At 41.8% G+C, this 22,173-nt stretch overlaps 1 protein-coding gene across 3 annotated transcripts in view; it reads left to right on the top strand.

The window, feature by feature from the left end:
* The window catches only part of SEPTIN11 (septin 11), a 125,418-nt gene that overhangs the window by 83,972 nt on the left and 19,273 nt on the right, over positions 1 to 22,173 (top strand). For 2 of the 3 annotated variants that reach the window (XM_023553338.2, XM_023553339.2), the window contains exons 4-8: positions 1,747 to 1,827; positions 6,737 to 6,923; positions 10,180 to 10,341; positions 15,161 to 15,257; positions 16,475 to 16,643. In XM_023553338.2, coding sequence (XP_023409106.1) covers positions 1,747 to 1,827; positions 6,737 to 6,923; positions 10,180 to 10,341; positions 15,161 to 15,257; positions 16,475 to 16,643 — 696 coding nt within the window. The remainder of the gene's footprint in view (positions 1 to 1,746; positions 1,828 to 6,736; positions 6,924 to 10,179; positions 10,342 to 15,160; positions 15,258 to 16,474; positions 16,644 to 22,173) is intronic. The other variant, XM_010594121.3, reaches the window with a different exon arrangement.

Raw genomic sequence — 22,173 nt, 5'->3', positions numbered from 1 at the left:
TTCTGATTGCTGTCTATGGATTTTTCCAGCTTATTAAACTTTTCATTATGTTCCTGAATAATCTTTCTGATTTCTTCAGTTGCTTTATCTGTGTGTTCCTTGGCTTGTTCTGCATATTGCCTCATTTCCTTCCTGATGTCTTGAAGGGTTCTGTATATTAAACTTTTGTATTCTGCATCTGGTAATTCCAGGAATGCACTTTCATCTAGAAGATCTCTGGATTCTTTGTTTTGAGAGCCTGTTGAGGTAATCATGGTCTGCTTCTTTATGTGACTTGATATTGACTGTTGTCTCTGAGCCATCTATAAGCTGTTAGTTTTTGCTTGCTTACTGTGTCGTAGCTGCTTGGTTTTGGTATACCCCTGTGGGTTGCTCAAGTGAGCTAACTTGATTATTTTTGCCTTTGGCGCTCTGGTGTCCTGTCCCCAGCTGGCTAGAGCTGTTATCAGGTATATCAGTGTAGGAGTCCATTCAATTTTCTTGTATGAATTCAACTCAGGTTTCCAGGTAGCTGTTCATCAAGTGTGTGGTACAGGCTCTGTCCTACAGTCTTAGAGGGGCAGGGGTGATTGGCGTATATACTGGTATCTGATTGCAGCAGGGGATCACGCTGTGAACAAGGCAGGGGCCTGAGAACCAGCCCTTAAGTGTCTCTGAGGAAAACACATCTCTGTTCCCTAGAGCGTGCTGGTGGGTGGGTTCTGGAGAGGGACCCTGGGCACCCAAAATTTTGGGTTGTAAGGACTGGGAGGCACCAGTTATCTTTGGATCCCTGTCGCGGGTGGCTGGATGACCTGAGTGTAGCTACCAGTCCTTAGGTCCCTGATGCAGGTAGGTGAGGACTGTGTTTAATAGGCAAAGCAATGTCAAACATCAAACACCCACCTCTCCACCACACAGCTGAAATGGTTGGAGTTTGCCAACAAGGGCCTATTCTCCCGAAATAGGCCCATGTAGGTCCATGCAGAAGGGAAAGGTGGTCAAGGTCCACGGATGTTTTATGCCTGGACAGGAGCCGCTTCTGTCCTGAGCTCCCCGGGTTAATGGAGGTAGCAAATTATCTTTTCCCCCCTGTTGCAAAGTTTTTCCTTGCCCAAGGCCGGAAGGATGGCTCTAGGTGCTCACCAGGGTCTATCTCAGGCCCAGGGATTCAGCCGCTGAAGTCGGCTTGTGGGTGGGGGGTAATAGGCGTGGTAAAATATATGCAAGTACTTGGCTTTTGCCGAGAGAGCTGTTCTCCTGAGGTTCCAGAGGTGTGAGTAGACTGTGTTGCTGGCTGCTTCTCCCTGAGGAAACTGTGGCCGAACGCTAGTACCAGCCCACCACTGCCGTCACTCCGGGAATGGTGCCTGAGGGCTCTCCGCGATTCAGGTCCGGTAACTCCTCTCCACTTCTGAACAGCTCCTTCCTCCCCCTGCCCCTCAGTTCATTGTCTAAGCTTGCCTTTGATGCTCAGCACTCCCAGCTTGTCAGAAATATACTCGTTTCACTTGTTTTTTCAGGTCTTTGTTGTAAAGAGGGCTTGCCAGAAGCGTTTGTCTATTCCGCCATCTTGGTTCCACGTCTGCTTGATATATTTTTTTCCATCCTTTTAGTTTTAGTTTGCTTGTGTCTCTAAGTCTAAGGTGTGTCTCTTGTAGGCAGCATTTAGATGAACTGTGGTTTTTAATCTATTCTGCCACTCTCATATAGTTTTCCTGGATGTAATCTTGATAGAAGCAGATTGCCAGGCCTTTTCTTCCACAGTGCTGCTGGGTGGTGTTGCCGGATGGATACCCCAGGTTCTGCTCAGCACAACTGGTCTCAGCCAATAAACAACAGGCCAAGGTAAGAGTAGAAAGGTGTCTTTACTTCACTGTGCAAGGAAAGAAACTGGGCTTCTGCCACCAAGACTGCTCAGCAGGGACAAAGGGGCAGGTTAATTTTAAGGCATTTATAATTAGGAAGTTCATTCAAGTTACATCAGCAACATTCTTAATCATACTGTGCAGGTGCAATAGGGCTTGCATATAACTTCATGCATTGCATGTTCAGAAAATGACAGTTAAACTCCACCCAGAAGTGGGGAAGTTACTACGTATGAGGTACTTAACTAACTAAAAGGTTATCCTCAATGTCAACATGGCACCTAAACCAGTTTCCACCTATTTCCTCTAGTTTTGGGCAGCAGTTAAGGAGAGGAAAACCAGGATTTTAATGTAAAGCTACGGGGTGTGCCAAGCAAGCTGCTTGAAGCAGTGGAATTTTCTGCAGCCTGGGGACCTCTGTCTTTGTGGAGTTGAACCACCAAATTTTTGATTTGCAGCCAATTGCAAACCTAGAGAACTGATCATATATAAAATGGCGAGTCAGTCCCCAAATATTGGCATTGGCTATTTTTCAAGAATGATTAGTGGGTAGGTTGGGTGGATAGATAATATTGTATGAAATATTTTCTCTCCTAATTTTAACTTTTCCCTTGAGTATTTCCCATCAGTTTTAGGGTCAACCTCTTGTCATTTTGTTGCTGTTTTTTTTCACTCATATGAAAAAAAAAAAAAAAGATGAGTGGCTGGGTAAAAGGAGCATCCTCATGCCTTAAAAGGGAAATATGTGAAAGTTTAAGGGCTGGCTTTGATTTGTTCCCTCCCCCCTTTCTCTGCATGATATCAGTACAATTCAGAGAATTTTAAATTGGACAAACTGAATACCTTTCTACAGGAATGGAAGCTAGCAAAGGCAAAGTTAGGATTAAGCTTTCTTATCTTTACGACTGTGAATGTAGATAAAAAAGAAGTGGAAAGGAGTTAGAGAAAGGGGCAGAGAATTTGTTTAAAAAGACTATTGAAGAGGAATACAAAACCTGTTGGCTGGCTTGTTACTCATCAGCATAGTTCAATCTTTGATACAGGGTAGAGTGATTTTTATAAATGGTTCTCCAGGAACACATCTATTTGTTTATAATGGTATAGAAGATAAAATAGTTGGGATTTTGTGCTTGGTTGTGTGTGGGAGGTAAGAGAGAAGGAGGCCTCCAGGTTGAATCCCAGATTTCTGACTTCGCCAGTATGGTAGATGAAGGTGCCATTCATCATGCAAAGGAATACAGGGGAAGTATGGGTTTGGAAGGAAACCCTGGTGGCGTAGTGGTTAAGTGCTACAGCTGCTAACCAGAAGGCCAGAAGTTCGAATCCTCCAGGCGCTCCTTGGAAACTCTATGGGGTGGTTCTACTCTGTCCTATAGGGTCGCTATGAGTTGGAATCGACTCGACGGCACTGGGTTTGGTTTTTATTTTTGGATGGGTTTGGGAGCAAGATGAGTTCAATTTTGGACTCTTAAGTTTAGTTACAGAAGCAAGTAGAAATACCAAGCAAGTAGAAATACCTAGCAAGTAGTTGGATGATGGGTCTGAAGCTCAGATGAAAGATCTCGGCTGGAGGTAGAGATGTATGAATTGTCATCAGATAGATGGTAATTGAAACATGGGAATAAGTGCAATTTTGCAGGGAGCCCACATAGAGTAAAATGGAGGGAGATTGAAAACTTGGCCAAGAACACCCTACAAGGGTCAGACAGGAGAAAACCTGAGATACAGGAGAACCAAAGAGTTCTTTGGATGTATTGAATTCAGGGCAGAATTCCTTGCTGGAAAAGGAGATGTGTTATATCTGCCCTGACGTGGAGAGGATCAGTCAAAACCAGAGACAAGGAGGGAAAGTAATAGAAATTAGTAGTTTTAAAAAGAAACTGTTTCATCAACATAATTAAATCTTTGATATAGAGAATAGTGATTTTTGTAAATCGTTCTATGGGAATACATATAAATTCCAGGAAACAGACTTAGAGCCAGTGCCTGTGAACTCTTTTTTTTTTTTTTTTCATGTGGGGCCAAGAGGGTGTTTGGGGTTCTTTTTCCTACAAAGGCACGTCCACCTTTATCTTGCAAACACCTGTCACGGTGTCAGGGGACTGAAGGATCAGCTCGCGTACTGGAAGGGCATGGGTGGACCTCATGGGAGTGACCTGGTCCACTGCCCTACAGGGCATGAGCTCAGTAACAGAAGAGCACGGAACTGGTGGGTGTAAAGCTCCTTTTTTTTGTAAGTCTTTTCCAAAGTCAGGCTTGCTTTTCTTCTGTTTATAATATTTGTTGTTTGTTATGCTATTATTATGTGCCAGTCCTTTATATGTATTAACTCATGTATTTAACACAGTAGCTTTCTGATTAGGTACTATTTTTGTCCCTGTTTTACCTGTAAGGAAATTGAGAAAGAGAGAGGTTTAGTAACTTGCCCAAGGTCATTCAGCTAGTAAGTTATGGAGCTGGGTTTTGGTCCTAGGAAGTCTGTCTTGAATTCATGCTTCTAACCATCATCCTATAGAACTGTACCATAATTATTATAATTATATAACACATGACTATATTTTCAAATTGGAAAATTTAAAATCTTACCACTCACCCTTTGTATTGGGATTTTGCTTGTTATGATATAGAACTTTATTACTGCAAAGGAATTTTATTTTTCTTTTGAACCTCCAGGGGTTTTATATGCTTAAATTCAACTAATGGATTGTAATAAATTACAAAAGAAAAATATCATGAAGAAGCTTTTTTTCTGACTGCTTTCAGTTTGGGTCTTTTTTTTTTTTTTCCTTCTCTGTCTTAGATGTCTGCTGTTATAAAGGATTTATAACTCCCTTTCAAGGATTTTGATTTAATTTATGGGTCTTAGATTTGGATGTTGAATGGTTTTTATTTTTCTTCCAAAGCTTAAATCATTCCTCAGCAAGGTAGTAAATTTGGGGAGAAAAATTAACCCCTATATTCCCAATAGACCAAGCTGTTGCTGCTGAAACTAACTTCTCCTGAGTATCCTCTTGGAATCCTGAAAGCGTTAATGGGCTTTGACAAGTTTTTTTTTTTTTTTTAATTGTACTTTAAGTGAAAGTTTACAAATCAAGTCAGTCTCTCACACAAAAACCCATATACGCGTTGCTACACACTCCCAATTACTCTCCCCCTAATGAGACAGCCTGCTCTCTCCCTCCACTCTCTCTTTTCGTGTCCATTTCACCAGCTTCTAACCCCCTCCACCCTCTCATCTCCCCTCCAGGGAGGAGATGCCAACATAGTCTCAAGTGTCCACCTGATCCAAGAAGCTCACTCCTCACCAGCATCCCTCTCCAACCCACTGTCCAGTCCAATCCATGTCTGAAGAGTTGGCTTCGGGGATGGTTCCTGTCCTGTACCAACAGATGGTCTGGGGGCCATGACGACCAGGGCCCTTCTAGTCTCAGTCAGAACATTGTCTGGTCTTATGATAATTGGGGGTCTGCATCCCACTGCTCTCCTGCTCCCTCAGGGGTTCTCTGTTGTGTTCCTTGTCAGGGCAGTCATCGGTTGTAGCTGGGCACCATCTAGTTCTTCTGGTCTCAGGATGATGTAGTCTCTGGTTCGTGTGGCCCTTTCTGTCTCTTGGGCTCGTAATTACCTTGCGTCCTTGGTGTTCTTCATTCTCCTTTGGTCCAGGTGGGTTGAGACCAATTGATGCATCTTAGGTGGCTGCTTGCTAGCATTTAAGACTCCAGACACCACTCTTCAAAGTGTGATGCAGAATATTTTCTTAATAGATTTTATTATGCCAATTGACTTCGATGTCCCCTGAAACCATGGTCTTCAGACTCCTGCCCCTGCTATGCTGGCCTTCAAAGCATTCAGTTTATTCAGGAAATTTCTTTGCTTTTGGTTTAGTCCAGTTGTGCTGACCTCCCCTGTATTGTGTGCTGTCTTTCCCTTCACCTAAAGTAGTTCTTATCTACCATCTAATTAGTGAATGTCCCTCTCCCACCCTCCCTCCCTCCCTCCCCTAGTTGTAACAGTGTTTTGACAATGACCTAATTTATTACTTACTCCCTGGATAACATATGGCTTGTTGAGTATATATTCCCAATATGCTATTAATGATTGTGTTTATGGTCAGTTAATAGAATCATCCATCATTACTCAAAACAGATTTGAATTAAGGTTTGATGAGAAGACAGGGTTATAACATTTATCTTTAAATCATAAAATTTTAGAGTTGAAGGAATCCTCAAGATCATAACAACCCAGACACCTCATTTTATAGATGAGTTATGGAATGTGTACAGAGTTTTATGGGAGCATAGAAAACCCCTCATCTCTCTAATTGGGGATGGGGACAAGGACTGCAGGGACAAGCTCCTGGTTGGAGGTGATGCCTTATTCCTGAAATAGTAGGCCAGTTTCATTTTGTGTACCAATGGCAGTCAGTTGGTAGAGGCTGTCAAAATCACTTTATTGAGAAGGACTTTGAGGCTGTTTTACCCAGGAGGAAAGAATGCCTGATTGGATGCCCATGGGGGAAGTGGCAGCATGTAATATATATAATTTCTGTTTTAAAGGATGAATGTTAGCCAGGAGAATAATAGGAAGAAAGATGATGTTCCAGGTAGAGGGGCCAGCATGAGCCAAGGTGTAGAGGTAAATATGAGCTTGGTGTGTGGGGGCTGCTTTAGTGGTGTGCATTGCTGAGCAACGGAGGTATTCAGGACCCAGATAATGGAAGGCCTTGGATGCCAAGGTAAGGAACTTGGACTTCATCTTTTATGGAAAAGGGAGCCATAGAAGACGTTTATTAGTGGAGGCCCATACTACACTGAACATTGAAAGAGGTTTGAGACTACAAACATGCTGATTCAAAAATACATTTTCAAAAATATTCTTGTGCATTCTAGCTATAAGCCAATAGTGGAATATATTGATGCCCAATTTGAAGCCTACCTGCAAGAGGAATTGAAGATCAAACGTTCTCTCTTCAATTATCACGACACAAGGATCCACGCATGCCTCTACTTCATTGCCCCAACTGGACATTCGCTGAAGTCCCTGGACCTGGTCACCATGAAAAAGCTGGACAGCAAGGTACTTGGTGCTGGCCTGATTATCATCCACCCACTTTTTAGATTACTTTCTTCTAAAGGCTAAAATTTATTCTCTGTTTCCTGTGTAGTTTTTTCTGGTTTTCAGAAATCATAGGGTTTAGCAATGTGAAAAAAAATGCTTGAAAACTTCTGAATGTTAGGCAGAAATAAAGCAAACAAAACTATGTGACTTGTTACAGACAGTATTTTTAGTTCTTAAACCAGCACCAATTTTATCTTCCTCTGATAAAGTTTGTGGAATTATATACAGGAGACGCCTAAATGGTTGCAGAAAGGGTTAAGTTTAGAGAGATTGAAATATAAATTCAAGGTTTTTCTTCTTTGTAGTTGTTTGCTTGTTCTTAACTTTCTCAAAACCTCTCTTTTAAAGATTTTTAAAGCTTTGGCTTTAATTCAAAGTTTAGAATGAAAAAAAGTGTTATTATTTTTCCTACATGGTAAGGACAGTCCAGCTTCTTGAATTTTAAAACTGAACAGCACACATTTGTTCAAAAGAAGTAAATGTTAGTTTCAGTTTGACCCCTGAGCTTTTCACGTTTATAACCTCTCTGTTTCACAACATTTGAAGGAAGGTACTGATAAATTTGATAAAATTTGGTTCCCTACTTTACAATTCATTTGATTTTCCTTTTTGAAATAAATGGAAGATAATACGTTCTAAAATTAAAAAAAAAAAAAGAAGCAAATGGTAACAGGAACAGCCACAAAACTAAGCTAGAGTATTTTCACTTAGATTCCTGTTGCAGTTTAATGAAAAGGAACTTACTGTCTTTAAAAGGCTTTGTTTGGTGTTAAATTTTGTCCAGAGGAACAGAATAGTGAGAGGATGCTCCGAAGGTCAGCCTGTCCCAGAGACGTCTGTCTGAACCGGCCACAAAGGGGCCTAGAGTGGCTGAGGCAGAGCCAGGCTCCTTGAGCTTCCACCAAGCACAGAAGCACTGGTTTACAGAAGCATATTCTAATGGCCTGAGAGGATCAATGCAGCTAGAGTACTCTTGGGAGAATAAGTGAAAACCCTTTTTCTCCGCTTTTGACTCAGCTGCAGTTCAGACCCGGCAGCTGCGCTGTTAGCCATCAGTAGGGGGGCAGTAGCCAGCAGTGAGTCTGTTCCTTGTGCTATCATGTCCTTGAAAGCAGGGCTTTTTTGCCCCCATCTCCCTATCTTCTGGAGTACCCAGTTTTCTACAAGTATTCTTTCTTTCTTTTTACTGTGTCCAAAGATCACAATTTACTGATTTCTTGAGATTATGTGATTGTTTAGAATCTTTGGTAGAAGAAACCCTCTAAAATACAAGCTTTATATGGGCAAATAAGATTTGCGTAGAAAACTAGAACACATGCATACATACTGGCTGCCATCAAGTCGATTCTGACTCATGGGTCAAGCAAGGGTAGTATTACAAGATAACTTTAGCTTTGTACTTTACGTACTTTTTGTATTGCCTGAATTTTTTACAAGATGCGTGAATTACTTTACAGTAGAAAAATGAATTTTTGTTAGATGAAGTGTTTGGTTTTTTTTTTTTTTTAATTTTAAAAGCATATTTGCAAGCAAGTAACTTGAACGTGTCAAACACCCACAAGTATTCTAAAGGAAGTGAAGTGGGTGACTTCCTAACTGGCCACTGAGTATGTTGACCAATCCAACAATGTGATTATGTTTAGAAGGGTTGATTTTAAAAGAAAAAGCAAATACAATTGAGAGAAAAAAAAAAAAGACCGCAAAGCAGGTTAAACTTTGAAAGCACTTATACTGGTGTAGGGTCAGAGATCAAAGCAGCATCTGAACTATTGTCAAGTTTTTTTTATACAGGCAAAATGAAGAGTTATGGCAGATATTTATTAATTTCAGAAAAAGACTTTCAGACTCTGCCACTGAAGAAAAATAGATTTTAGATCTAAAGTGCTTGGTTTATCTATCTACTTTGATCAAATTGGCCAGGAAAATACTAACCTCCCCATTTAGTATATGTTGACATTAATTGAATACTAAAGGTGTATAAAAGATAGCCAGTACAAATAACAGAAGTTTTTAGTTCCTCAGGTCCTGATTCAAACATTTTCCCAAGCCCTGATGTTTTTCTTAGTCTACAACTGGCTGGAGGAAGCCCAAGCATGATGAATTTTTTGAGGAAGAGGTTGAAGAATAGACTTTTCTGTGAGCATGCCATCTCATCCTGGTTTATCAGGGATTTATGATTTGGCCCATGGGCTAAAAACAGATGCATTGGAATGCAGATATAACCTGAAAAACCCCTCTAAAGAATTCAATCCCCTTCTGTGTTCCGGGGCTCCAACTGCTTTTCCACCCTGAGTTCCATTCCTTTTTCAGCTCAAGTGGGTAGAGAGCATGGTCCCAGATGTTAGTACCCTCTTATTGGAAACTTTTCCCTTACCAGGCAGTGGGAGAGAGTTAATCTTAAAAAGTGAGCTTTAAAGAATGTGTCCAGAGACAGGACTTGGGGCATTGGGAAAAGAATGCCCTACTTTTGGCATGTGTACTTGATGGTATCTCTGGCTTTCATTTTCATTCACATTATTGTCAAATTCTGGGTTCTCCCTGTTCTTTGTAACCTCTACTCTGAAACTGAGCCCTGCCTTTGGCACTAGGTCTCACAACGGCCCAGAGGAATAATTTGATAGAGGCTGATTTTCAAAAGAATTAGTTGGTGGACTTTTGAAAAAATTTAAAGTAAGTGAAACAATTTTTTTGTTTTGTTAATGCTTAGGTTCTTCCCTCCCAGTTTCCACCTCAGCAGAAGAAAGGGTTTTACCCTGCATAGAGTACTGAATATTCCACTGCTGTAACTAACTAACAAAAGCTTTGTCGTTACACTGTTAAGAACATGCAAAAACCAAGCACCGAAAGTAGCTAGGAGAGGTCTAAAAGGAGTGGCTGGTTATTCAAAGAATAGTTTTTTTTGTTGTCACTGTTTCTCAGAGACTAATAACACTTCCTTTTTTATTTACTCTGTAAAGAAGAATAAGGTAGTGCAAGAGAGGAAATTACACGTATGCTTTCAGCGTAGGCTGGGAGGAAGTACAAGTGTTGGGAGATGGAACTAAAAGATTATCCTGTGTCTTAATTTTGCATCTTGCTAGAAAGTCTGATTTTCAATATCTCTTTTTTACAGTGAGGTTTTACAATTAATTTTTATTTCTTTGTTTACTGTATTTTAGTCATTTGTCTAATTTTAATGTTGGAGTTGTGGACAATGGACTTGTTTCTTTTACAGGTGAACATCATTCCAATAATTGCAAAAGCTGACACCATTGCCAAGAACGAATTGCACAAATTCAAGAGTAAGATCATGAGTGAACTAGTCAGCAATGGTGTCCAGATATATCAGTTTCCCACAGATGAAGAAACAGTGGCAGAGATTAATGCAACAATGAGTGTAAGTCCTCAAGTCAGAAGGGACCAACAGGGATTTTCCTGAAAGCTTTTCTTAGTGGTAACATGGTAGAGTGGATAGAACACTGACTGGACTAGAAATTGGATGTCTTTGGTTATAGTCCAGCTCTGCCACTAATTCAAGTCATTTTAACCACCCTGCTTCTCACTTTCCTCATCTATCAAATGGGATAGAGAAATTTCTTTTCAGCTCTAACAGTTATGATTTCAAGACAAATCTCGTGGGGAGAGAATGCCAGCCCAGCACCATTCTCCTTGCTTTTGTCAAGAAATATGCACACCTGCTTCACTTTGGCTTCCCTGACTGGTTTCTGCCTTTCCTTCCTTTCTATTTTTCCTATCCTTTCCTAAACGTTAGGTAAACTGGTAGTTGAGAGCACAATTTCCACATCACAGAGAACTGGACAGGAAATAAATGATTAAAACTACAACGGTTCTTGAAGCTATGCATATGACTGTAATCTCTCCTGGTGAGCCTCTGTCCTGCCAGTCGAGACCCGAGTCTTTCCCCACTGCTCGTTTTTGTATCCTGTATGCGCTCTCATCCTTGGGCTACAATTACTATATGTACCTTTTTTTTTCTTTTTTGATTTGGGAATGTGTAGCTTATATAAAAGCAGCATTCCCTGCACTTAGTAGATCCCCAATGATGGTTATTGGAGTTTTTAGAACTATAGGTTAGCTTCAGTGAAATGTCATTAAAAACCCATAAAACCCATTGCTTTCAAGTCGATTCTGACTCAGAGTGACCCTATAGGAAAGAGTAGAACTGCCCTATAGAGCTTCCAAGGAGTGGTTGGTGGATTCAAACTGCTGACCTTTTGGTCAGCAGCCAAGCTCTTAACCACTGTGCTACCAGGGCTCCAAAATGTCATTAGAAAATATTAAATAGCTTGGCGTCCCCTAAACCAAACCTGTTGCCATCGAGTAATTCCAGCTCACAGCCACCCCATAGGACAGATTAAAACTGCCCCATAGGGTTTCCAGGGAGTGTCTGGTGGATTTGAACTGCCAACCTTTTGGTTAGCAGCCAAGCTCTTTACCACCACACCACCAGGGCTCCTAGCGTTACATGCTAAATTATGATTGAGAAGTGTGCTGCTGGCAAAGGAATCACTATAGATTTTTTAATTTGTGGTAGGTTGAGGTATGCTCTACTTTCCTTAGAAGATGTGATAATGAAAAGTTGTGTCTAATCAAATCATTTTTACATGTACTAAAGGCATTTAGTTTTTCTTTTTTTAATAGCATCTTTGTTGAGATGTAATTGACATATAATTCAACTATTTAAAGTATATAATGCAGTGGTTTTAGCATATTCACTAAGTTGCATAGCTATTGTGACAATTTTAGAAATTTTCGTCACCCAAAAAAGAGACCCTGTACCTTTTAGGAGTCAACTCCGATTCACCCCTCATCTCCCCCCACCCAAGCCCTTGGCAACCACTAATCTGCTTTCTGTCTCTGTAGATTTGCCTATTCCAGACATTTCATATGAATGGAATTATATCAAGGCTTATCGAGAGAATTAAATAACTTGCCCAAAGCCATGTGCATAGTAGCAGCCATGAGATTTCAGCCCAGCCCTCCTGATACCCAGACCTGTGTTGTTTCCTATTGTAATTTGGGGGATCAGAGTTATTCCACAACACTGCTGCTTGTTTTTTCAATTTAGCATATGGACTTTTTCTATAAGGCCGTATCCCTTCAGGAGGAATTTCTTCCTTAAATTGTTCCCAGTATGACTATGAGTTTGAAAACAAGCATAACTTTTTCCTCTTTTCTGGAATTGTTACTATATGAATTTAAAATTTAGGGTCTCATCAATGCAGAGATAGTTCAGCCCACTCTGCCCTAGTCTGGGGACACTTTGAGTTGTGTGATCCACTCTGGCCGTCACACTCCTGTGGCCAAGATAGTAAAGTATCTGGAATCCTTGGTACACAAAGGGTATCTGGAAGAAACCAGAGAGCCGGCTGCTTCTGGGAAATAGAAGGCATGAGGGGCTGTGAAAAGAAGATATATTCAAAAGACCCAACCAAGACTAATGGACAAAAGAGCAGGAGGGATTTTGGTCCAGTATTAGGGGAATGTTTTAACTGTTGGAGCCATTATAATGGAAGAAATACGTTGTTGAAACAGTGAGCTCACATTACAAGGGGTTGGTGAACAACAGATTGTTTCAGCCCACTTAGATACTGTAGAAGGAGTTGTACTGTATGAGACCTCTTCACCTCTTAAAATTCTCTGGCTATAGGTATTGCTGAAGTTCAAAATAATAGTAGTACTTAACATTTACGGAGCATTTACTATGCACCAGACACTTTTCAAGGGCTTTACACTTAACCCTCACAACAATCCCATGAGCAGGTACTGTTATTCCTACCTCCCATGTGAGGAATTCAGCATAGTGCCTAAGAATGCTCAGCTGCAAGTAGTGGAGGTAGGATCTGAGCCTCAGCTTGGCTCTAAGAGACCACACTTTTCAATCTTTACACTAAGGGCCACCCAGGCAGAGCAGTGTAGTTTTATAGTGGGGTCAAAAGCTTAGGCTGAGACACCTCTTGTCCTTCCTACCTTAGGACTGCCACTGGGGGGTGTCATTGTAGAGTCCAGGGAATACAGTGAATAGATACCATCTAATAATTTTCTCTTTCTGTCCTCCCCATCCTTTTTAATCATTTTTCATGAGTAGGGACGTGAAACCACATTTGTGTTAAACCTCTTGGAAAGAAAATACTTGTAAGTCTTTGCTCTCTTTCCTTATCAGTTTAGCAGAACTGAAAATCTGACATTCCCAAGTGAATCTTGTTCTTTGTCAAGATATTTTCTTTTAGGCTCTTTGTTGTAGACAATTCCTGCTGATGAAATCCCGTATGATAAGTGGAAATATGAGGAAAACAGATTTCATTTGGGTTGTTTTGTCACTGTGTTTGAGTGGAGAATGAAGTTCCCTTGGTCAGTACACAGATATGTTTGGAGGAGGGTCCTGCTGCCCCTCAGCTTCAGGGAAGACATTTCAGTTTTAAACTTGGAATTTAAGAAAGATAATTCACTTTCTTTTCTTCTACACTCTGTGAGATGAACTAGAAATTTTAAATAACCTTGAGCATCAGACAAAATGCCATTTGGGCAACCTGGGCTGAGGATTATGCCAAGCTCCCTGTGGGCGAGAATTGCCTTTACAGCGTTCCTTCTTCCTAAACTTAAATGTAGTGGAGGAACACCAGACTAAGGAACCCCAAATAATAATTCTCAGAGCAGCTGTTTCAAATCTTCTTATTGTTATAGTAGACAAAAAAGATGGAATAGTATGTTTTCCCCCTAGAATGTAGCCATAGCGGCCAAATAAATCAACATGGAAGAGTCAGTTCTCTTGTACACCCATATCTGCTTGAGATCAATCTGGGTGCAAGGCTTGAGCCAGTAATTTGAGCTGAAGTATTTCTGACCAGATTTTGTGCAGTGACGAGCTGTCCAAAGCAGCACTATTCGATAGAAATATAAGGCAAGCTACATAAGTAATTTAAAATTTTTCTAGTTAGCCACATTAAAATAGGGAAAAGAAACAGATGAAATTAATAATGTATTTTATTTCATTCAGTATATCCAAAATACCAACATTTCAACAGGTAATCAATATAAAAAACTTATTACTGAGCTATTTTACATCCTTTTTTCATACTGTTGTTGTTGTTAGGTGCCATTGAGTTGGTTTGAACTCATAGCAACCTGTGTACAACAGAATGGAACACTGCCCGATCCTTCGCCATCTTCACAGTCATTGTTATTCTTAAGCCCATTGTTGCAGCTACTGTGTCAGTCCCTCTCATTGAAGGTCTTCCTTTTTTTCGCTGACCCTCTGCTTTACCAAGATTGTTCATACTAACTCTTTTGAAATCCAGTGTCTGTTTTACCCGTAACACACATCTCAACTAGGCTGCTAAATTGCCATTGGAAATATTTCATCTGTACGTGCTTTTACATGTAATAAGGCTTAAAAAAAAAAAACAAAAAAGACAAACCCACTGCCGTCGAGTCGATTCCGACTCATAGCGACCCTATAGGACAGAGTAGAACTGCCCCATAGAGTTTTCAAGGAGCGCCTGGTGGATTTCAACTGCCAACCTCTCGGTTAGCAGCTGTAGCACTTAACCACTATGCCACCAGGGTTTCCGTAATAAGGCTTACAGTTGAAAAAGTAGATTCTCATGTACCCGAGTTGCTCTAAATATACTTAAAACTTTTCCAGTAGGAATTGAAATAATCATTTTCCTTTATTTTTTACATTCACATTGACAAAACTGATTCTTTTTAGATTTTGTTTGACTTGGAAGCAAAGTGAAATACTGTCTTGCCAAAACCATAAAGTTATATTTGAGAGAAAAAATATCTTCCAGGGTTTCTTTTTTAAAATTTAAATGTAATCTAGTTAAAATTAAGTAAAATTAAAAATTCAGTTCATCAGTCCCACTAGTTCCATTTCAAGTGCTCAATAACCATGTATGGTTAGTAGCTGACATACTGAGAAGCTCAGGTCTAAACTCACCCTATATTTGCAAAGCCTTGTATGGCTTCCTCTTGAATCTAGTTCATACCAAATATTCAGTATTTGGTTGTGGGACAGTAGGATGCATATAGTACACCCCCACTAAATTGCAGAGCCTTCTACTTCTTCTACCCGTTTTTTCTTGCCACTAAATAGAGGCCTCCAGAAGGAGGGAAAGTAGAGTCTGGTGGAGAACATGTCTTTGATGGAGCTGTGGAAGATAACTACTCTCCATTCTTCTGTTGGTTGGCAGGTCCATCTCCCATTTGCAGTGGTTGGCAGCACTGAAGAGGTGAAGATCGGCAACAAGATGGCAAAGGCCAGGCAGTACCCTTGGGGTGTAGTGCAGGGTATGTGTACATCACGGGGAAGGAATGCTTCATATTAACCTTTGTGGTGAATGTCCATGTTTCTTTCCTCCTCATCTTGTTTAGGGGAGGTCCTCATCAGGGGACAGGCAGAGGGAGTAGTGAGGTTTCACACCTGGCAATGTTGTTCTGTGGAGGTGAGGAAGGGGGAGAAATGGTGACCAGGCAGTAGACAATGGAAAGAAGTGGCTGCAAAGCCCTGGTGCCAATGAGGCAGCCATTCAGGAATGTTGTGTGGGAAATTCTGTGTGCAATCCAGATGAAAAGAGTTCTTCCCTACAATTTCCAACCCATTCCATCAGCAAACTATGAGAAAGCTGCAAAGTTTCTTGACAAACAAGAAGGTACTTGTTTCTCCATCATCTCTGGAAAGATCTTCCAATTAAATGTTACCTCACTAAATATCTGAGCATTATGAGAGTTTCTGACCTATACTTAGCATGGTGTGGCATAACCACAGCCTCTAACCTAAAGAAGCCTCTAATATGTCACTTGGAAGAGCATGACCTACCTTTGTGTGTTTTGAAGGAGGATGCGTATGCTGCAGGCTATGTAGGATAACTATAGAAAGTGTCCTTTTGGTTTAAAATGTATCAGTCTGCCTTTTCCTTTGTTCTGAATGAACCTGTGAGAAGACATAGCACCTTTAAAATCCCTAGGAAAATTTGCGTAAGTTTTCTGAATCTTACCAATTTCTCTACAGTAAGGAAACTCTTTTCCTCACAGTGTTGTTGATAAAATTAAATGAGGTAGTATATACAAAACCACCTTGTACAATTCCAGACAGCATGGAATATGGAAATAGGCTGAGCTTTGCAGGAGACGTAGCTGTATTTGAATCTAGACTCAGCTACCTCTAACTGGGGGGTCAGCTTGCCATGCTTCTGCATCTACGAAGCAAGAGTCACAATGTCTGCCTTGCAGGATTATTATAAAGAGTAAAGACAGTATTTGTAAAGTTCCTCCCTTGGATCCCTGCACTGAGTAGGCCCTCGCAGTCACTATGGTCACCATCAGTGGTATGGTCAACGTTGTCTTCAGTAGAAATGTAGGGTGATTCCCGTAAAGGATCTTCAAGTGGCTTTGAGACCTCAGAGATTTCAGGAGCGATGATAACAACATCTTGGAAGTATCGCTTCAGATTTTTGTGACATCATTGCTGAGAGCTCCCTCACCCCTTCTCTTTCCATCTCTTGCAGTTGAAAATGAAAACCATTGTGATTTTGTGAAACTTCGGGAGATGCTGATCCGTGTGAACATGGAAGACTTGCGAGAACAGACTCACACCCGCCACTATGAATTGTATCGTCGCTGTAAGCTCGAGGAGATGGGGTTCAAGGACACTGATCCTGACAGCAAGCCCTTCAGGTATGAGGGGACCTAGCAGTCAGGTGTCTCCCAGTCAGTGGTGGGAGTGACACCTTGGTACATCACAGAAATGCCTTGCTGGCTTATTGATGATGAAGGGACCTGGTAGGGGAAGATCAAGTCATTGCCAGGCATTGTGATAACCACTTTATTTTCATTTTCTTAACTGGTGTTGTAAATGCCATTATTATCATCCTCGTATTACAGATGAGGACACTAAGGGACTGAGAGTGTAAATGACCTGCCGAAGGTCCTACAAATAATGAGTGATGGGAGTAGAATTTGAACCCTAGCAGTCTGGCCCCTGATCTCATGCTGTTAACTATTACACTTTCAGAGGTGCAGCTGCTGATCACAGTTCCATGCATTCATTCATTTTTACCAAGCAGGTTTAGCTTCTCAAGGTTCTTACTTTCTGAAGTCCTCTTAATAGCTTTTATTAGTTTAGTTTGATTCTAATACCAAAGGATGGATAGGAAAGAGGATGATTTTTTTAAAAAATCTAGTATGTGTTTTCCCACATAATTGGCAGATGGAGATGAAGAGGCAAAGTGTGAATGGGGAGAATGTGGTAATTAATGTAGAATTGGTGCCTGCCAATAATAAGCCGGTCCCTGGCAGAACCTAGTGGTCAGGGTGGTTGCCCACACAGCCAGGGTTGGGGAATGGAGGGACTGCCCTGGTTCAGGATGGAAGTTGGGGCTGTCAGGCCAGGTTCACAGCCTCCCAGTACAAGGGAGGATCACTCTGTCGTAATTGAACTCAAGCAGTTTCTTACTGGGGATTTGAATTGAGAGGTGTTTCTGGGCTCAGTGCCTCCACCGATTGGGAGCCACAGTTCTTTGGAGAAGACGGTTTTCTTCCTTTTTGTAATCGTACTGTGATGTACAGAAGCCAACTGGCTGTACAACAGAGCAGCTGTGCTGAGTGTGGGCTGATTCATCCCACTGGGTCTGAGCTGACCTGGGGCTGGGGGAAGAAGGGATTTACTTCCTTGGAATTACATTAGAGATGATTTAATAATGTCTGGGCTGGTGCCTTGCTGTGGTGGTCCTGTGGACTGCTATGGGCATCTGTGTGTTTGCTGAGAACAAATAGAGTCTCCAGACAAAAGACTTGAACTTGTAACCAAGCCTGCCGCTTTAAATCCTGCCTGGGGGGCCTGAAAACAGACATCTTCAACCATATGAAATGTTACTTTCTGGGATAAGATATAGGATTCCTTTTTGTGTACACAAGTTTAACTAATTGAACCTTTTAATGAATTCGCCGGAAAATCCCACCCACCTACTGCTGCTGAGTTGATTCCGACTCGTAGCGACCACGTAGGACAGAGCAGAACTACCCCATAAGGTTTCCAAGGTGTAAATTTTTATAGAAACAGACTGCCACATCTTTCTCTCAGCTAAGTGCCTGGTGAGTTCAAACCACTGACCTTTTGGTTAGCAGCCAAGTGCTTTAACCACTGTACCACCCAAGCTCGTTCACCAGAAAATTGTCCCTATGAAATCAAGCCAACTCTGTGGTTTTTAAGTTTGACGGAAATGATTTTTGTCAGGGAAAGGCTTCTGTACTTTTTCATCAATTATTTGTTTTGTTGCATAGAGGTGGGAAAAAACAAACGGCCATAAAATTGAACTTATTTGCCTGTCTGCCTCTTCAAACTCAGACAGCATTGAAGAGCACTGGGCTAGAAGTCAGGAGTCTGGGTTCAAGCTTCGGCCCTGCTACTACTCAAATCAGGATCCCCGTTACGTCTGCAGAGCTGAGATCACGCTAAGGGAATAGTGGGGAGAGGTGGTCCTGCCCAAAGATGAAGGATTGAGGAAAATCAAAAGCCACACTTGGTTTATGAGGGAGTTCACAGAATTTCACATTCGAAGGCACCAGTCCTGGATGTTCTTATAAGATTTTTTTTCCATATGAATTTACAGTCAGCTCGGAGGAGCATAAAAGAAGGGCTTAAGGTTTTTCATATTCCCAAAGCAGTGGATCCCTGCATGGGTGTACAGTGCAGTTTATCCTTCCTTTGGAGCACCTTGTGTCCACAATTTGTCCTCCAGCCCCCACTTGTGTTTATACCATGTGTTTATAGAGCAGAAACTGGCTCAGTCAGGTAAATGGCAGCAGTCACCTTTATTGTTGCAAAGTGAAGCAAAATGAGGTGCTCGGCAAGCAGGTTAACAGGCTGCTTAACACCAGGCTGTAGTTAAGTCTTAATAAATAAAACTGGAATGCTCCCACCTCAGATCCCTGGTACCTGACCAGGCTCCTTCCAGTGCTGCCGCTAACCCCACACCACCCAGATGTGGCCCTCCCCAAGGGTGCCTCCGAAAGCCTTGACCCTCTGCCATCCAGACCAGCCATTCCCTAGCCTCCGAAATACCGCCTCCCTAAGGTCCCAGCCCACTGAATGATGGACAGCAGGGAGTGAGGAGACCCTCCCCCGACCAAGAACTGAGGCCCCTGCTGGCCTTGCTCAGCCCCCAGGTCCTCAGGGCTGAGCTGAAGCTGGTGCCCAGACACAGCTGTTGAGGCTTAGCCAGGGCCTCTTATCCTTTGACATTGTTTGCCTGTCCCTCTCTCTGTCTGGGCCACCCTTGTCTGTCTATTGGTCTATTTCTGGGAATCTCATCACTGCAGGCCCTGTGCCTGCCCAGTCTGTCTGTCCCATATTATTGTGCATAAACTGATCTTTACTTAAAAAAACAACAAAAAAAAAATCTTTGTTTTGCTTACTTTGGACAAGTCATCAGGAAAGACCAGTTCCTAGAAAGGGACATCATGTTTGGTAAAGTGGAGGGACGAGGAAAACCTTCAATGAGATGGAATAACACAATAGCCACAACAGTGGGCTCAAACATATCAAAGATCATGAAGATAGCACAGGACCGGGCAAAGTTTCGTTCTGTCATACATAAAGTCACCGTGAATCAGGGCCAGCTCAATGGCAATTAACAACAACAATAACATATTTAAACCTTAGACCCGAAAACCCATCGCCATCAAGTCGATTCTGACTCAAAGTGACCCTATAGGACAGAGTAGAACTGCCCCATGGAGTTTCCAGGGAGCACCTGGTGGATTCGAATTGCCAGCTTTTTGGTTAGCAGCCATAGCATTTAACTGCTACGCCACCAGGGTTTCCTTAAACCTTAGAAGTATACCATAGAGCTGATTGAGCCTGTCGCGGCATTGACCTTAAGCCTGCCGAAATTCAGAGTTGTCTTTCAGGCATCAACCTGTACCCGTCTTTCCCATGCATGTCCTGCTTGTACTCATCTGCCGCCCTGCAGCCTTGACTCCCGTGTGTCAGCACAGCCAGAGCACCCATGCCTCCCTGGTCCCAGGTCCCTTCCTCACCCAGATCCCTGCTTCTCTCTTGCTGGTGTTTTGGGGTAGAAGAAGAGCGCGGACAGGTCATAAGGGGGACTGATCGTGTGCCTCCATTGAACCACTCCTGGCATCTGTTCTCGTGAGACACCATTGCCCTTTTTGGGATAGTCCCTTTTTGAACCTCTCTTTCCTAGCCTCAAAATACATATTCTTGATTCACCACTGGTCAGGTCACAAAAAAAAAAAAAAAAACTCAGTTCCCACCATTGTCTCAAGAGATTAAAAAGTTTTCAGGCCCTTAAGACCCATTTGTTTCTAGGAGTGTATAGGCCAGGGTTACCTACCCAGCGACTCCACGGGAGAAAGACCTGGCTATCTGCTTCTGTAAAGACTACAGCCAAGAAAACCCTATTGTGCAGTTCTACTCTGCCACTTGGGGTCTCTATGAGTCGGAATTGATTCAGTGGCACCAACAACAACAGGCCAGGGTTCACCAGCTGTGCAGTGCTGAGCCTCACAGGCAGTACCTCCACTCTGAGCCAGGCAGTTTGGTTCAAGTCCTGGCTCTCGCCCTTCTTCATAATGTGACCTGGACAACTTACTAAGCATTCCTGTTTTCAAGTGTCTCCACTGATAAAATGAAGATGATAATAATACCTGCCTTATCCGGTTGTGGTAAGGATTAAATAAATTAACATGTGCAAATTGCTTCTTAACTACTGGCAGCAATAATCATACTCTGGCACGCCCTCTACTGGGTGTTTCAGGGGATTCTGAGAGAGAATTGGGCTGTGTGAGTTACCAGAATGAATGGTGAACTGAAGTGTCTGCATTCATTCTCCCTCCTCTTGACTTCCATGAGTAAAGCCTGCCTCTTCCAAGGGCTGTTAAGAGGAAATTAAAAGATAAATATCCCAGTTTCTAACTACTCTAAAACTTTGTGAAAAAAAATTACAGATTTCTCACTTAGAAAATGGTGTTAATAATTGCAATTAAAAATTCAGCTTGAAGAGCTAAAGATTGCAAAAGAAATTATACTCAATAGGTACCTGTGAGTAAACCAAAAAACCCACTGCCATCGAGTCAATTCCGACTCATAACAGCCCTATAGGACCGAGTAGAACTGCCCCGTAGAGTTTCCAAGGAGCGCCTGGTGGATTCGAACGCCCAACCTCTTGATTACCAGCCGTAGTACTTAACCACTACGCCACCAGGGTTTCCTGTGAGTAGATAGTATAAAACCAGTTCCTTCTGAACCAGTTCTCAATGACTGGAAACATTAGTGAAGGGGTCTGGTGTCTCTAATTTACAACTCAATTGGCAGAGGTGCTTGAGGGAAGTGACTCTGGTGCTGCCATTGTTCTATGTTACTTGTAAGTAACTTACTGTGGTTATGACTCCTTGGGGTAAAGCTTTAAGATTTCTTCTTCTGTTGCTGATGGTCATTTCCAATGTTAGAGTTAATAAACTGGTTTATATCCTAGGATACAGTGATGGAATAAGAAGTAGCATTTGCTGAGCCCATTTTCTTGTTCTGGCCCATGCTGTAAAAACTGTAACCAGACTCATGACTAAGGGCAATGGCAGAGTTGCTTCTTAGAATTTCTCTAGGGCAGGAATTTTCCAACTTTAGAGGGCAACTTTCAGTATGAAATAACGTTGTACATCATGACCCAACATTTGCAAAATAATACCTACTCGAATTGTTCGCACTGTACTCTGGTATTTTCTATCCCGGTCTCTTCAACTTTTCTTTTTCTTTTAACATCATGGTTAAGACCCATGATTGGGTCATGATGCTTAGTTTGAAAATTTATCTCCAGAAACTGGAGCATAAGGTAGGCTGTGATTGGGACTCGATAAGGCAGCATTGTCTTGAGAGTTGTCTATCTTTTGGGTAGCATTACACAACGTATATCCCATGTGCGGGTTACTTAAAAAAAAGCCTCCATAGTCACACAAATTTGGGGAACTCTAAGTTAATTTTTTTTTTTAAGCCCTGATAGCAAAGTGATTAAGAGCTCAGGCAATTCAAAGCCACCAGCCACTCCTTGGAAACCCTGTGGGGCAGTTCTACTCTGTACTATAGGGTTGATATAAGTTGGAATCAACTCGATGGCACACAACACATACATACACAAGTTAATTAAAGTTATACAGGTTCTTTTACTGAAGGCCTTTTCAGAGAATTTAG

The sequence above is a fragment of the Loxodonta africana genome, chromosome 5 (assembly GCF_030014295.1).
Source record: "Loxodonta africana isolate mLoxAfr1 chromosome 5, mLoxAfr1.hap2, whole genome shotgun sequence".
Classification (NCBI taxonomy): Eukaryota; Metazoa; Chordata; class Mammalia; order Proboscidea; family Elephantidae; genus Loxodonta; species Loxodonta africana.
The sequence above is the reverse complement of the archived record's forward strand: the minus strand, read 5'-3'. Positions and strand labels throughout refer to the sequence as shown.